A 16276-nucleotide genomic window follows, 5' to 3' on the forward strand; every position below is an offset into this window, starting at 1 on the left:
GATCAATGAGGCTGTGTCCCAATTCAGGGCCTGCAGCCTCAGAGTCCACAACGGTCACGTACTCAAAGACTGCTAAAGCCGGAAGTGAAATGGGACGGTCTAGCCTCCATCACGCTGCCCAGGTTGCCTAGCAACCATGATACTAACCGCTGGAAACGTTTCATACAGCTTTGTGTGACAGAAATGACGGAGAAAATCGTTTGTCCATTTGTTTGTTTGTTTTACATGAGCTTTGTGTGATTAGTTGAGTATCTGAGACCACAGGACTGTGAAACATGATTGTTGGGTTTCATTTCTGTACTGAACAGTCATATAAGATTAGCTAGTAAATAACAATTAGCTGATGTTGTTCATGAGACTAAAATCATCTCACTGTGGTAAGGTAAATATAATATGGCCAATATTATAGTTAGTATATTAATCATTATTAGTTATTACAGCAGTGAGCTTGAACTCTGTGTCAAACACTGAGCTTCAGTAAAGATTGAAGTTGCAGTTATTTATATTTCCTGTCACCTTAAATCTTCACTCAAACACAAGCATCTGTGACAGTGTGTATATAGATGTATTATATATAGGAGACAAATATTGTTCTTTTAATATGTTGGCATTACTAAATTTGGCTCAATGCTTACATATATGTGTAAAAAGCAAATGTAGGAGCTGTGATAACTGTGTCTGATAGAATGAAGAGTAGACTGATATATGAAATATTCCTTTATTGGGTGAGAAAATCAGACCATGTCATAACTGCTGTAAGTCATACAGAATAGATATCAGAGCCTTAAACAGGCTGACGTCTGCTAAATGGGTCAAACTGGGCAGAAAGTATACAAACACATAACATCCTTATAGAATATGATGTAACACCATAGATCAACTTAGCTCAGAATATATAAAGCATATAAACAGTTACAGCAATATGATGCAACAAACACAGCAGCTACTGATCCAAAATACTCAAAGCTTCATAGAACTGAAACCAACATTTATTTTAGCTCCATTCTGCTGCTGATACAGACTTTAGGTTTCTGAACATTAACCTTGTTGCTGCCTTTCATAGTGTGTAACTTGAAGGCCCTGAGTACTTTCTCCCACACTGAAAACACTGGGATGATCACATTATTTGAACATTACCTAATAAGACTGATTCAGCACAGACAGTTAGTTATGTTAAACTTTTCTAGCAGTCCTGGAACAGGTTGGCTACTGAAGCATGTTTTAACCGAAACATGTTTTTACTGAAACAGGTTTTTACTGAAACAGGTTTGTTATTGAAAGACGTTTTTACTGAAACATGTTTTTACTGAAACAGGTTTTTACTGAAACAGGTTTGTTATTGAAGCATGTTTTAACCGAAACATGTTTTTACTGAAACAGGTTTTTACTGAAACAGGTTTGTTATTGAAGCATGTTTTAACCGAAACATGTTTTTACTGAAACAGGTTTGTTATTGAAACAGGTTTTTACTGAAACATGTTTTTACTGAAACAGGTTTTTACTGAAACAGGTTTGTTATTGAAAGACGTTTTTACTGAAACATGTTTTTACTGAAACAGGTTTGTTATTGAAACACGTTTTTACTGAAACATGTTTTTATTTTTACTGAAACAGGTTTGTTATTGAAACAGGTTTTTACTGAAACAGGTTTTTACTGAAACAGGTTTTTACTGAAACAGGTTTGTTATTGAAACATGTTTTTACTGAAACAGGTTTTTACTGAAACAGGTTTGTTATTGAAAGACGTTTTTACTGAAACATGTTTTTACTGAAACAGGTTTGTTATTGAAACACGTTTTTACTGAAACATGTTTTTATTTTTACTGAAACAGGTTTGTTATTGAAACATGTTTTTACTGAAACAGGTTTTTACTGAAACAGGTTTTTACTGAAACAGGTTTTTACTGAAACAGGTTGGCTACTGAAGCTTGTTTTTACTGAAACACGTTTTTACTGAAACAGGTTTGTTATTGAAAGACGTTTTAACCGAAACATGTTTTTACTGAAACAGGTTTGTTATTGAAACACGTTTTTACTGAAACATGTTTTTATTTTTATTGAAACAGGTTTGTTATTGAAACACGTTTTTACTGAAACATGTTTTTACTGAAACATGTTTTTACTGAAACACGTTTTTACTGAAACATGTTTTTACTGAAACATGTTTTTACTGAAATAGGTTTGTTATTGAAACACGTTTTTACTGAAACATGTTTTTACTGAAACAGGTTTGTTATTGAAACAGGTTTTTACTGAAACAGGTTTTTACTGAAACAGGTTTGTTTTTGAAACACGTTTTTACTGAAACATGTTTTTATTTTTTACTGAAACAGGTTTGTTATTGAAATAGGTTTTTACTGAAACAGGCTGGCTACTGAAGCAAGTTTTTACTGAAAGATGTTGTTACGGCCCTGGTCATAATGTGTCTTGGTGGCTGTTTCTTGTGTCTGTGTCTTTAAGTCTCTGCAGGTCCCTGATTGGATAAGCTGACGGCTGCTGATTGGTCCCCTGATCATGTGGTTGCTTTGAAAATCTGTTACCAGCAGTTGAGCCACTGACAGCAGCAGCAGACTTGACCCTGGTTTCCAAAACCTGTATCATTCTGTTTGAGCTTCTCGTGACTTACCGAGCTTTGTATATAGCGTGTACATTAGTTTTCACTTGTAAATAGCACTGAAACAGAAGGGGTGAGCTGCCTTATTATTTTTCCTTGTACTGTTTTCTCCTGTTTATTTTAGTTAGGTAGTTAGGTGTAGCGCTTGTCTTTTGTTTGGTTTTTGTTTCACATAGGGCTTTAGACAACACCTCCTTTCCTGACTTAGCTTATTTTGTTTGTTATTTTGGCCTTTGTTCACCCCGGAGCTTCTTTTTCAGTGTAGACAAATAAACCACCGTTCACTAAGAAATTGTTTTTTCTGTGTATGGTTTTGGGGACCAGGGCGGGGTCACTTCCTTCTTTAACTCTTATGCTACGTTCCTGTACACCTAGACTGGGGCGTAACATAAAGTGGGGGCTCGTCCGCTCTTTTCTTTTGCCATTCTTTTTGCTCATTGTATTTTTTAGGTTGCCTACAGTTTTTGGTTGGCAGTTTTCTTGTAGTGTTGGGGGTAGACTAGTCGCAATGACTTTTGACATGGATGATTTTGCACTGCAACCCACCATGGATAAGTTGGATCAATGCACAAAGGCAGATTTGTTGTTGGTGGCAAAGTTGTTTAATGTTAGTGAACCTTTGAATACTAAAAAGCTAGAAACTAAGCAGTGTCTGACAGCACAGCTGTTGGATAAAGGGGTTAATTACGAAGTTGAAACCTCGGCCGATTGATGCGACTGGAGGTTTGGTGGTGGATGTGGGAGCAGAAGCTGCTGCAACCATACCACAAGCTGCCAGTGGACGGGTGACACCAGGGGCAGAGGCTCCTGCTGCCATTCAGGTCCCAAATGTTAGCCCAGCCGGACAATTTCAACATCTTAGGCTCGCCCTTCACCTGAAAGAGGTGGAGCTTGAGGCTAAAGCCAAAGAAGTTGAGCTTATGCATCTCCGTATAAGGGCTATGGAGCTGGATCCCTCCTGACAACGTAATGTTACCTCTATTACAGTGAGTAAAATTGTCAGTAAAACTTGTGATTCATTCTCCTCTGACCAGTTTGATGCAAGCAAGCAGATTGCTTTAGTGCCACCTTTCAGAGAAAGTGAGGTTGACTCTTACTTTAATGCCTTTGAACGCATCGCAACCACTTTGAAATGGCCCAAGGATGTGTGGAGTTTGTTGCTGCAGTGTAAATTGGTGGGGAAAGCACAGGAAGTGTGTGCAAGCTTATCCATTGATGACAGTCTGGATTATGAAATTGTGAAATCCACTATTTTAAGGGCTTATGAGCTAGTTCCTGAGACAATTCACCAGAGGTTTTGGTCATGTGAAAAATCTGCCAACCAAACACATGTAGAGTTTGCCAGGGAGAAGACTCTCTTGTTTGATAAGTGGTTAGCTGCAAGTAAAGTGAAGGACTTTGCTCAGCTAAGAGAATTGGTTCTGTTGGAAGAATTCAAAACGCGTCTTCCAGAAAGTGTTGTTGTGCATCTCAATGAGCAAAAGGTGGATTTGTTGTCTAAAGCTGCTGTTCTCGCAGATGAGTTTGTGTTGACCCATCGTGCTACGTTTTCAGCTGTGCGCCATGAATGTGCTCCGTTGTCTAAACCTGCGAGGAGTTTGAGGGTTTCTCCTAAGCGTCAAACACGCCCTGATCCGGTTCCCATGACCATCCGACAATGCTTTTATTGCCATGATACTGGCCATCTCATTGCCAAATGTCCGTCACTTCATCGCAAAGAGCAAACTCAAACATCGAAAAAACCAAAAAGTGTTGGTTTCGTTCGGTTGGTCTCTACTCCTAATCCCGTCAGTGATGAACCAGGAAATGACGGTCTTGACAGCAGTTACTGACCTTTCATTTCAAAAGGGTTCGTCTCACTGACTGGGAAAGAGGAGGATGGTGTGCCAATTGTAATTTTGCGTGACACTGGGGCTGCCCAGTCTCTCATTTTGGAAAGCGCGCTGCCTTTTTCTAGTAATTCATTTTGTGGTGCTGATGCTCTTATGTGGGGAGTGAAAATGAGTGTGTTACGAGCTCCGCTGCACAGTTTTCCTACAGTCACCTCTCTTTTCGGGCCCGGTAACAGTGGGGGTGCTCGCTTGCCCGTGGAGGGGGTTACTGTGATTCTGGGGAATGATCTAGCCAACAGGAAAGTTTTCCCAATCCCTGAGGTAATTGAAAAGCCCGCCGATGATTCTGTTTTTGTTTCTGAATGTGCAGCTGACAGTCTGCCCTCTGTTTTTCTTGCTTGTGTTGTCACGTGCGCCCACAAGCACAAATACGGTGATGTTGACTTGTCTGATTCTTTTCTATGTTCTAAAGCTGTTCCTGAGAAAGCTGAACTGCCTGTGGAAAAAGCTGAAAAATGTGTGTCTGACAGCCTGCTACCTGCTACACCTGACCTGTCTTTTGAGATAAACAGAACAGATTTTGTTCATGTGCAACAGAATGATCCAACTCAACCCAACCCAAATGAGCCAAATGTTTACGATCAGAATCCCCGTGTCTACAGCATTGAAAATGACGTGTTAATGCGCAAATGGCATCCTCCCTCATCTAGTGATCTTAGCTGGAATGTATCTCAACAGGTAGTTGTTACCATCGTATTCTGCGTCACTTTTTCTGGCCAGGTTTGAAGTCTGATGTAACTAAGTACTGCCGTTCTTGCCACATTTGCCAGGTCAGTGGAAAACACATAATCATTGATTGTGTAGGTCCGCTTCCAAAAACAAAGTCAGATCATCAGTACAATTCAATTCAGTTCAATTCAATTTTATTTATATAGCGCCAAATCACAACAAAAGTCGCCTCAAGGCGCTTCATAGATACAGAGAAAAGCCCAACAATCATATGACCCCCTATGAGCAAGCACTTTGGCGACAGTGGGAAGGAAAAACTCCCTTTTAACAGGAAGAAACCTCCAACAGAACCAGGCTCAGGGAGGGGCGGGGCCATCGACTGTGATTGGTTGGGGTGAGAGAAATTAGAGAGGATAAAGACATGCTGTGGAAGAGAGACAGAAGTTAATAACAACTATGACTCAATGCAGAGAGGTCTGTTAACACATAGTGAGTGAAGAAGAAACACCCAGTGCATCATGGGAATCCCCGGCAGCCTACATCTATTGCAGCGTAACTAAGGGAGGATCCAGGGTCACCTGGTCCAGCCCTAACTATATGCTTTAGCAAAAAGGAAAGTTTGAAGCCTAATCTTGAAAGTAGAGATAGTGTCTGTCTCCTGAATCCAAACTGGAAGCTGGTTCCACAGAAGAGGGGCCTGAAAACTGAAGGCTCTGCCTCCCATTCTACTTTTAAATACTCTAGGAACAACAAGTAGGCCTGCAGAGCGAGAGCGAAGTGCTCTAATAGGGTGATATGGTACTACAAGGTCATTAAGATAAGATGGGGCCTGATTATTTAAGACCTTGTATGTGAGGAGCAGGATTTTGAATTCTGGATTCAACAGGAAGCCAAAACAGGAGAAATCTGCTCTCTCTTTCTAGTCCCTGTCAGGACTCTTGCTGCAGCATTTTGGATTAGCTGAAGGCTTTTCAGCGAGTACATCTTGACTTTGATGTGCGCCGTCACACGCTTCCCTGAGGCTATTCCGCTACAGTCAAAGCTGTTGTCAGAGCCTCAGTGAACTTTTTCTCTGCTTTCGGTTTGCCTAGATCAGTTCAAACGGACCAAGGGTCAAACTTCATGTCCAAGATTTTTGCTCAGATCTTAAAATTGCTTGGCATAAAGCATCAAAACTCCAGTGCGTATCATCTCGAATCACAGGGTGCGCTTGAGCGTCTCCACCAAACATTTAAAGCTATGATGAGGAAGTTCTGCCTCCAGTCAGAAAGAGAGTGGGACGAGGGTGTGCCACTTCTTCCAGCGGTGAGAGAGAGTGTGAGTCCACGGGTTTCAGTCCTGCAGAGCTGGTGTTTGGACACACAGTGCGTGGTCCTCTGCGGCTGCTTAAAGAGAAATATCTGTCCGACACAGCTACCCCCGAGCAGTACGTACTAGATGAACCTCCAGCTGAACGTCGGCAAGACCAAGGAGCTGGTGGTGGACTTCAGAAGGGGTCAGCACAGAGACTACAAGCCCATTATCATCAATGGAGCTCCAGTGGAGAGGGTGCAGTCCTTCAAGTATCTTGGCGTCCACATCTCCTCAGACCTGACATGGGCTGCCCACATTCAGGTCCAGACCAAAAAGGCTAGGCAGCGCCTGTACCACCTACGACAACTGAGGAAGTTCAGGGTCTCTCCAAAGATCCTCAGGATTTTCTATACAGGCGCTGTGGAGAGCATCCTCACACAGAACATGACATCGTGGTTCGGGAACAGCTGTGTGAAGGACCAAAAAGCTCTCCAGAGAGTGATCCGTACAGCAGAACGCTGCTGCAGGATTGCTCTCCCCGCACTTCAGGACACCTACACCAGGAGATGCCGGACTAGAGCAGCGCAGATACTGAAGGACCCGTCCCATCCTGGCAACAAACTGTTCCAACTTCTGCAATCTGGTAGAAGGTTCCGCATCTTCCGGGCAAGGACAGAGAGACTCAAGAGGAGCTTCTATCCCCAAGCCATCCGTGCCCTAAACACACACACCCGCCCTCTCACATCATCTATAATTGACTGAGACAGGACTCTTCCAGACACTAAACCAAGGCACAATGTACATTTCAATTCCTTTAATTTTAAATATGTTTATATTGTCTATCCTGTAAAATAGTCAGATGTCTATTCATATTAATGTACAGAATTCACCTGCTGGCTGCTACTACTGCACATTCACCCAATGTATATACTATATATATATATATAAAAAACACCCAGCACGCCCCTGCGGGCGGTTTATCCTTCAAGCTCGGGTCCTCTACCAGAGGCCTGGGAGCTTGAGGGTCCTGCAGTATCTTAGCTGTTCCCAGGACTGCGCTCTTCTGGACAGAGATCTCCGATGTTATTCCCAGGATCTGCTGGAGCCACTCGCCTAGCTTGGGAGTCACCGCACCTAGTGCTCCGATTACCACGGGGACCACCGTTACCTTCACTCTCCACATCCTCTCGAGCTCTTCTCTGAGCCCTTGGTATTTCTCCAGCTTCTCGTGTTCCTTCTTCTGAAGAGGCGGACACGCATCCCAGACAAACCAAACTACTCCCTCAACCTTTGGAGCATCATGAAAAACTGCATCGGCAAAGAGCTGTCTAAGATCCCGATGCCTGTTAATTTCAATGAGCCCATCTCCATGCTGCAGCGGTTGTCTGAGGACCTCGAGTACCACGAGTTGCTGGATAAGGCCGCAAACATTATATATATATAATGTTCTTCTTCTACACCCCCCCCCCCCCCAATTTTTGCACATGTCGAGGAGCGTGTCAGGTTACATTTCACTGTGTGTTACTTGTATAACTATGCATGTGACAAATAAAGAACCTTGAACCTTGAACCTAGATTACGTAAGTTGCTTTAGGGAGCGTCTGCATAAAGCCTGCGAAATTGCACGCGTCTCAGGAGAAAATGAAAATGAAATCTGATAAAAAGTCTGTGCAGAGAAAATTTGAAGTGGGTGACAAAGTGTTGACTCTCCTACCTGTTCCTGGATCCTCTCTCCAGGCAAAGTTCTGTGGGCCCTATGCTGTTCAAGAGAAACTGAGTGACACAGATTATGTTGTAGGTACCCCAGACCGTAGTGTGTGCCATGTCAATCTGATGAAGCCTTATTTTGTTCGTGATGCAGGTGTAAACTCCTCCTCATCCCCCGCTGCCGTGCCGGTAGTTGTGCCAGCATCCCCGTCTCAGTATAGCCCAGAAAGTGATGGCTTAGTTTTCGTTTGTGCTGAGGGTTGCTCCCGACTCAGAAACTCTGAAATATTGGATAATTTGAAATCCCACCTAAAAACATTCAGATGACGCTGCCCAGAACGATGTGTGCTCTCTGATCAATACTTTCCCATCCCTGTTTGCTGACACTACGTCTCGCACTACTGTCCTCGAACATGACATATGTAGGTGACCACCCTCCGATCAAACAACACGCTTATCGTCTGAACCCTACCAAACGTGCACTTCTTCAGCAAGAAGTTTCTTACTTGCTGGAAAACGGTCTAGCTGTCCCTAGTTCGAGTGCCTGGAGTTCCCCGTGCCTTCTTGTGCCGAAAGAAGACAAAACCTCACGTTTTTGTACCGATTTCCGAAAACTGAACAATGTGACCAAACCTGACTCCTATCCTCTTCCCCGCATGGAGGATTGTGTTGACAGGGTTGGCTCCACAAAGTTTGTCACCAAGCTGGATTTATTAAAGGGTTATTGGCAAGTTCCCCTCACTCCACGTGCATCTGAAATTTCTGCTTTTGTCACTCCTGATCACTTCCTCCAATACACCGTCATGCCTTTTGGCCTTCGAAATGCCCCTGGCACAATCCTAGCCTTATGCACATTGTCTTAGGTGGCGTCAAAAGTTGTGAAGTGTACTTAGATGACATTGTAGCCTATTCAGAGACTTGGTCAGAACACCTTGGAACACTCACTGAGATTTTTGAAAAGTTGAAAGAGGCATGCATCCCTTACCCTAAATCTTGCCAAATGTGACTTTGGTAAGGCCACTGTGATTTATCTAGGGAAGCAGGTGGGTCAGGGTCAGGTGCGCCCTCTTCTGGCCAAAATCCAGGCTATCCTAGATTTCCCTGTGCCTCGCACTAGACGTGAGCTTCGCCGGTTCCTTGGAATGGCCGGCTATTATCGCGACTTCTGTAAGAATTTTACAGATGTAGTTGCACCTCTCACCAGTCTCACAAGTGTGTCAAAACCATTCGTATGGTCGCCCACATGCCAGAATGCTTTTGAGTCTGCCAAAGCTCTCCTCTGCAGCACTCCAGTACTTGCCGCTCCTGATTTCACACGTCCTTTCAAACTAGAGGTGGATGCCAGCGCCAGCGGTGCAGGTGCGGTGCTGTTGCAGGAGGACAAGCAGGGTGTTGATCACCCAACTGGTTACCTTTCAAAGAAGTTCAACATTCACCAGCAAAAATACAGTACCATTGAAAAAGAAGTACATACTGAAACACGTTTTTACTGAAACATGTTTTTTACTTAAAAAGGTTTGTTATTGAAACACGATTTTACCTAAACAGGTTTGTCACTGAAACACATTTTTTTCCTGAAATAGGATTATTACTGAAACACGTTTTTACTCAGCTCCTGCACTCCGAGGCCCACACAGTAACTGAAGATCAGTTATTATAAACTTATAATAAATGTAACGTGATAGTTCTGTAAAAATACTGCCATAAAGGACAGGAATGATTATGGTGTTGGTACAATAACACAGTCATGAAAACAGTCGTAGAACAGCTAATTTCTTTGCTTTATATTTAACGCCTTCATAAATCCTGATGACTGCAGTCTGTTTACTAACATAAGCACGCATACTGCCTCTGATACGCTCAGCTCCATCAGCAGGCTCAGCTGTGCCATCTGCTCACCACCACCAGGTGGAGCTGTGGGACCGCAGAGCTCTGTGACCTCAGCAACATTATCATCCTCACTGAGAGGCTGAGTTTCATTTAAATGAGGCAAAAGTAGGAAGAAGCAACGAGGAAGGAAGACACACTGAAGCAGAGACAGAGGACGAGAGAGCAGGCGGGTGGAGGGCGAGCAGCAGAAGAGGAACAAACAGAAGAAGAGCGAGGGTCTGACATGAGAGCAGAGGAGTAAACTGTCTGCAGACATGTCCTCCCGGGCTGAGAGTAAGACAGGTGAGTGTCCTCCTCTTCTTCTTCTGCTCTTTCTCTTCTCACAGGCTAACTGTTAGCCACCGCAGGCTAATGGCACTTCCTGCCAGCGCTCAGGACTTTGTTAGGACTCTTTTTTTCTTTTAATGTAAAGATAATGATGATGATGATGATGATGATGATGGGGTCCTCTTCCCCAGCCTCCCAGATTGCATATCTCACCATGAGGTTGAAGGATAAGCTCCACCCACAGCGGACGAGACGTCCTGTCAAACTCACCCCATCATTGAGAGTCAAACCACCTGACCTGAACCTGCAGCAGCCCCAGGTACACACACACACACACACACACACACACGTCTTTGTGTCTCTGTGAGGACCCGCAGTCACATCAGCACCTTGAACCTGAAACCGTCCTCAGACGTCAGCTGAGGTGACATCGCGTGACGTCAGAATCTATATGTGCACTGCAGGACCTGGACGAACCTGCTGCCAGTCGCCCAAAAGCCAACCAGCTGATCGATCGGTTGAGAACATTTTCCAAACAGGACATTAGAAGGAAGTTTTTGTAGCTGCAGGCTTCCTTCTGAGCTCCTCTGTAACTCTGTCAAAGCTGAGCAGGCCAGCTGCTTCTGCCGTGTTTTTAGTTTCACAAAGCTCCAGATGTTCCTGTGGGTGGAGGTCCGGCCTGCATTCAGGTCAGGCTGCTGGAGTCTGACCTCAGCGAGGTTTGTTTAAAGATCAGGGTGGATGTCTGGGTGGAGCAGACGTCCTTCGGCATTAATGGTGTTTGTAGAGGTCACAGTTACCCATGAATGTGCACTAATGCCCATCATATCATCATGCTGCTTCGACCTGAACGCTGAGAACGAGCCAGATGGTCCGTCTCCTCTACAGCTCTCCAAACAGAATGTCAGCTTCTGATTGGTCAGACCACAGGAAGGAAGTCTGAAGACCTCAGAGGAGGTGTGTTTTTAGCTCAGGTCAGCTGACCGCATCTCCTGCACACGCTCAGAAGAGCCTTCTAATGGCATCATCATCACACACTGTAACACACAGTAACAATCACAAGCGTATTTATAGCGCACATTTCATCACACGCACCTCTGTGCACTCCACACAGAAGATAGACACATAAAATCATGAAACCCTGTGGAGAGGGAGTGACAGCAGAACGACAGCACCTGACGAGTGCACGCCTGTGTCTGAGTCTGCATGTTCGCACCTGTAACTGATCTCAGGCCAGCTCGTTCCAAAGAACAGACCGCAGTAACTGAGAGCAGCCCCAGCACTGAGATCTGATGCTGGAACAGCTCAAACATCTGCAGCTGATGAAGATGCTCTTCATCAACTTCCTCTTTAAGTCCCCTGTGTAAGGTTAACTCCTAACCCTACTTCTTTCAAGTTTATCAGCTGATGCTGAAGAACTGTGTGTGTGTGTGTGTGTGTGTGTGTGTGTGTGTGTGTGTGTGTGTGTGTGTGTGTGTGTGTGTGTGTGTGTGTGCGCGCGCGCAGTCGTCAGGTGTGTTCGCGGACCAGCAGCGGGCCGTGGTCAGCTCCCTGCAGTACTTTAAGGCTCTGGTGGACCGACTGGGTGTTGACAAACCTGGCGTGGACAAACCGGTCCTGAACCAGTCTGTGGTCAGTGGTCTGCTGGGCGGGGCTTCTGGGGGGGTCCTGGAGGCGATCCAGACTCTGGTCCAGCTGGAGCCTCGCCTACACAGCAGGTAGGTGTCACTGACGTGGCAGTTTCTGAACACGCCGTGTCCGCCATCTGACCCGTGTGTGTCCCTGCAGTAAGACGGTCGCTGCCTGTCTTGCTCGCCTCTACCGCTCTCTGGCTCAGCTGATTCACTGGACCGATCAGGTGACGTTGCAGAGCGTCTCACACGACAACAAGGAGTCGACAGAGAGCGTTACCAAAGTGATCAGGACCTTGCTGGACAACGTCAAGGTGAGAACCAATCACAGACTAGATTCAGTTTAGCTTTATTTATACAGCATCAAACGGCAGCAGCTCGCCCCCAGGCGCTTCACTGCTGTGAGGCTGTAGAACAATACAAACAAACAAACAGAGCAAAAATAAAGACAAACAAAACAAAAACAAACAATAAACCACATCAGTCAGTCAAACAACAACAGAGAACACAAAACAAACACATACAACAAGAAAGAAAATGGACAAACAAAGAAACTCTCACGGGACATTTGTTGGACTTCTGGTGTTTTTTGTACCAGATTTTTATTTTCACATTCACTCAACATCTAATTTCGGGTTTTCCAGCTTCTCGAATTCTCGAATCACGAGCCAAAACTGCTCAGTCAGCTGAGAAAGTGAAGGCAGCGGGTTCTGAGAGTCGTGCTTTGATGGCGTGGACCTGAGTCTGTGGGTTCAGGCCGAGCAGCGGTGAGGAGCTCGGTGACCTGCCTCTGATCGTCTGTGGTCTCACAGAGCGTAATGGTCACCAGCTGTCTGAAGTGTGTTTGAAGCTCCTGAAACGTCGTCACGTGTCTCGATGGGCTCGCTGAGTCCGCAGAAATACATTCTCAGTATTCGAACAGATCTTGTGACAAACGGGAACAGAAATCGTCTGTGAGGGAAACGTCCTTCTAAAAACAGCTTCTGCTTAGACTCGTCCATTTGTCGTTAAATATTCCTGAGTGCCATTCAGGAGCCCGACGACGACGAACCTCAGACCTCTGAAATACTTTTATTCTTTTTAAGCCAGACTGACCTTTGACCTCTGATGACAATCCCACACAGGCATGTCAGCCTGAAGCTCTTTGGCCCAAAACGACACAAACATGAATGGCAGCTCTTTATTACGTGTCCACTGAGTTTTATTTTAAATGATGCTTTAATTCTCTGTGTCGAACACGTTAGAGGTTTGTGGCTCACAAACTGTTTCATGAGGTAAACTGTGCTGAGTGGATATTTGATGCTGTGTCACAGTTTCAGATGCTCAGAAGTAAGGGGACAAACGAACACCATTTTAAATATGAAGGCTATTTTTAGTACTTTGATGAAACCTCTGATTGGCTGAACTCAGGTCCGCGTGGTGTGTTGCTCCTCCTCCCGTCGTCGTTTCGGCCTTCCTGTTCGAGCTGCCGCTGCTCTCGTCTGAAACTCTCCTTTTTTCCTTAATTCTTTCTTTTCACAGCTGCAGTTTGTTTTGTTGATTTATTCATAGTCAAAGTGAGTCGTGATTTGCACAAACATGCTCAAGATTAAATGTGCTAATCGTGTTCTTTTCCCTCCATATTAAAACTTTTGGCTATAAAAATCATAAATAAAGATGATTCTGTTTAGTGAATGTAAAGCTAAAGCACACGTGAGAGTTTTCACGTGGAAAACAAAGAGCGAGACGGTCGATAACGAGACGAGGACGACAGAGTCACATGAGCGTCAGTCGGATGTTTGTGAGGCTTCAGAGTTTGAACTTCTTGAAATGTGCACGACGAACAGCGAAACTCATAAAAACTGAAACTAAACATTTTTCAGCATTAAAACCTGAAGTGAAACCAGTGAACTCGCTGTGGGAACCATCTGAACTCAAACTGCACTGGAACCCCCACGAATGGAAACAAAAACTATAAAAACTCTTTGTCCACTAAAAAAACCCCTTTTTCCATTTAAATGTTAATTGTCCTTTTAATAATGAATTCATATTTCTGATCAATTATCCGATTTCAGCCGACGGCTTCAGAGTTCAGTATCTCCACTCAGAGCGCTGTTGGGCTGCAGAGAGCTGCTGTCTCATCAATGCTCACATTAAAAATAATGAAGACTTTAACGTGCTGCAACTTATCAATGCTAAATGTTTCTGTCCATCTTCCAAATGCTTTTGTGCTCTCATTATTTTGCTCCTGAGCAGCACTAAATAGACCTGATCATTGTTAAAGCTGACTTCCCCTCTGGATCCGTCTTTCTTCAGCACAGTCGGCTCCTTTCTCCAACATTTCTACTACAGTCAGGTTCAAAAGCTTCTGGACAACGACTCGGCTTTGATTTTGCCTTGGTACAACGCCTTAGAGGAACTTAGATCATAACGTCACCTTTAATTTAAGCGGTTTAACAAGAGTAATAGTTCAATCATTACAGACATTTTAAACACAGTCCACATTTTCAGAAGCTCAAAAGCAATTGGACAACAGTTTCATGATTAGGTGAGGATTAACCCCTCATCAGGACACATCCTTATCAGACGCCCGAATCATCTGAGCTGGCTACTTTCGATGCGGAGGAGCAGCAGCTCTACTCTGAGCTCCTCCAGAAACACAGACCGAATGACTGAAAGATGTCAGCAGAGATGAGGGAGGACGTCATTATGCTGAAAAACCAAAATAACCCATCAGAGAGCAGAAACTTTAGAAGTGACCCAATCAGCAGTCTGATTCATTGTTAGAATGAACGAATGCTGTAAGCAACAGAGTCCACAGAAGACACTAAAGTGCATGAAGACAGAATTATAGTTACAAAAAGCATCAAGTCAGGAACACCTCGAGGAAGAAGCTGTAGCAGTGTTCAGGTCCACAGTCAAAGCTGCCGTCACAGGTGCAAACCTCTGGGTGCACTCAGGAACAGGACCATTTTTAGCTGCACAGGTCTGTAAAATCTGTTCTTGAAGGCTTCAGGCAGACTTCCACCCGTGTATTAAAAAGAGTCTTTATATTTAAACGTATGTTGGTTTGTCCTGCTAGTTTTCAACCTCTGAAAATTAGGACTGTGTGTAAAATGTTTGTAACTCATAAACAGTTAAAGCAAAGCTTTAGTTAAACTCTCCGAATCAAAGCTGAACGTCTGCAGACACGTCCTGATTGTTTGGTTTAAAATCCACTGACGAGGCAGAACTACAAAAATTGTGTCATTGTCCAAAAATGTATGGACCCAACTGTGAATCACGTTTATACAGTTGTTCATATTCCAGCCTAAAGATAATCTCATATCTGCATATGTCAGCATCACATTAGCACGTCTAAGGTTGTGAATTCATTTGCAGCAGATGTTTAATCACATCTCCACCACGTAACCCTGAGAGTATATGTAGTGAAACCATCACAGCAGTCATTATACATGATGCCAGGACTTCCTGCCACTGCATCATCACAAATACAATAGAATAGCTTGCATGATGACTAAGCTGGTGTTGTGGTTGGTGTGCAGTTGTGGGTGTACAGAGAGGTGGGCTTTGCACGCAGCCCTGAGGGACTCCTGCACAGAGTGGGGGAAGTCCATCCAGCTGCTTCCAGAAACCCCTGTCATACTTATCTGTTAACGCCATAATGAAGGTTACGTGATTCCTGTGGTCATCCATCTCTCCAGCTTTGCTGGGACTCCCTCAGTGTTGGAGAGATCAGCCGCAGACATGTCTGGCTTCTCTTCACTTTTCTGTTTGTTCTATGTCATGTTATTATGGTTATCACACTGCACTCTGCTCTCAGTGTCTCAGTGGAGACGAGCCAGTGAATGGACCTTATATTTTTATCTGTCTGAAACAGCTTTGACTCACTTCTGTTCTCATGGATTCTTCAGGAACTGGTTCGATTGGTTGCAGAGAGACAAGAAGGCTCCGCCCCCCTGTCACCTGTCCAGCCAGAGTCATCAGGGTTTGATGAGCAGGCAATATCGACCTGCAGGAATCCTGCTGATGAGAAGGACAAGAATATGGGGGTGGAGCCAACGAAGAGAGAGGAGGAGCAAATACTTTCAGCTCCTCCCAAACCTCCTATGCCCATCCCAGAGTCGCTAACTCAGGTGACCCCCCAGCTGGGACAGAGGTGAGTCTTAAAATACTTGAGTCCAGTCTGGTTCAGTCTGGTTTAGTCTGGTTCGGTCTGGTTCGGTCTGGGTCAGTCTGGTTTGGTCTGGTTCAGTCTGGATCAGTCTGGTTCAGTGTGGATCAGTGTGGTTCATTCTGGTTCGGTCTGGTTCAGTGTGGTTCAGTCTGGTTCA

General features: G+C 44.5%; 1 protein-coding gene across 1 annotated transcript in view; it reads left to right on the forward strand.

Moving 5' to 3' along the window:
• The first annotated feature begins 10203 nt into the window (after positions 1-10203).
• LOC146658310 (rap guanine nucleotide exchange factor 1-like) overlaps positions 10204-16276 on the forward strand; it is a 31303-nt gene continuing 25230 nt past the window's right edge. Inside the window, exons 1-5 of the mRNA XM_085426733.1 lie at positions 10204-10347; positions 10524-10651; positions 11839-12050; positions 12121-12277; positions 15857-16101. Of these exons, the coding sequence (XP_085282859.1) occupies positions 10320-10347; positions 10524-10651; positions 11839-12050; positions 12121-12277; positions 15857-16101 (770 nt within the window). The 5' untranslated portion in view covers positions 10204-10319. The remainder of the gene's footprint in view (positions 10348-10523; positions 10652-11838; positions 12051-12120; positions 12278-15856; positions 16102-16276) is intronic.

Source organism: Rhamphochromis longiceps, linkage group LG12 (genome assembly GCF_057381845.1).
Source record: "Rhamphochromis longiceps isolate RC_006_pf linkage group LG12, R_longiceps_female_GT1.1, whole genome shotgun sequence".
NCBI classification, from domain to species: Eukaryota; Metazoa; Chordata; class Actinopteri; order Cichliformes; family Cichlidae; genus Rhamphochromis; species Rhamphochromis longiceps.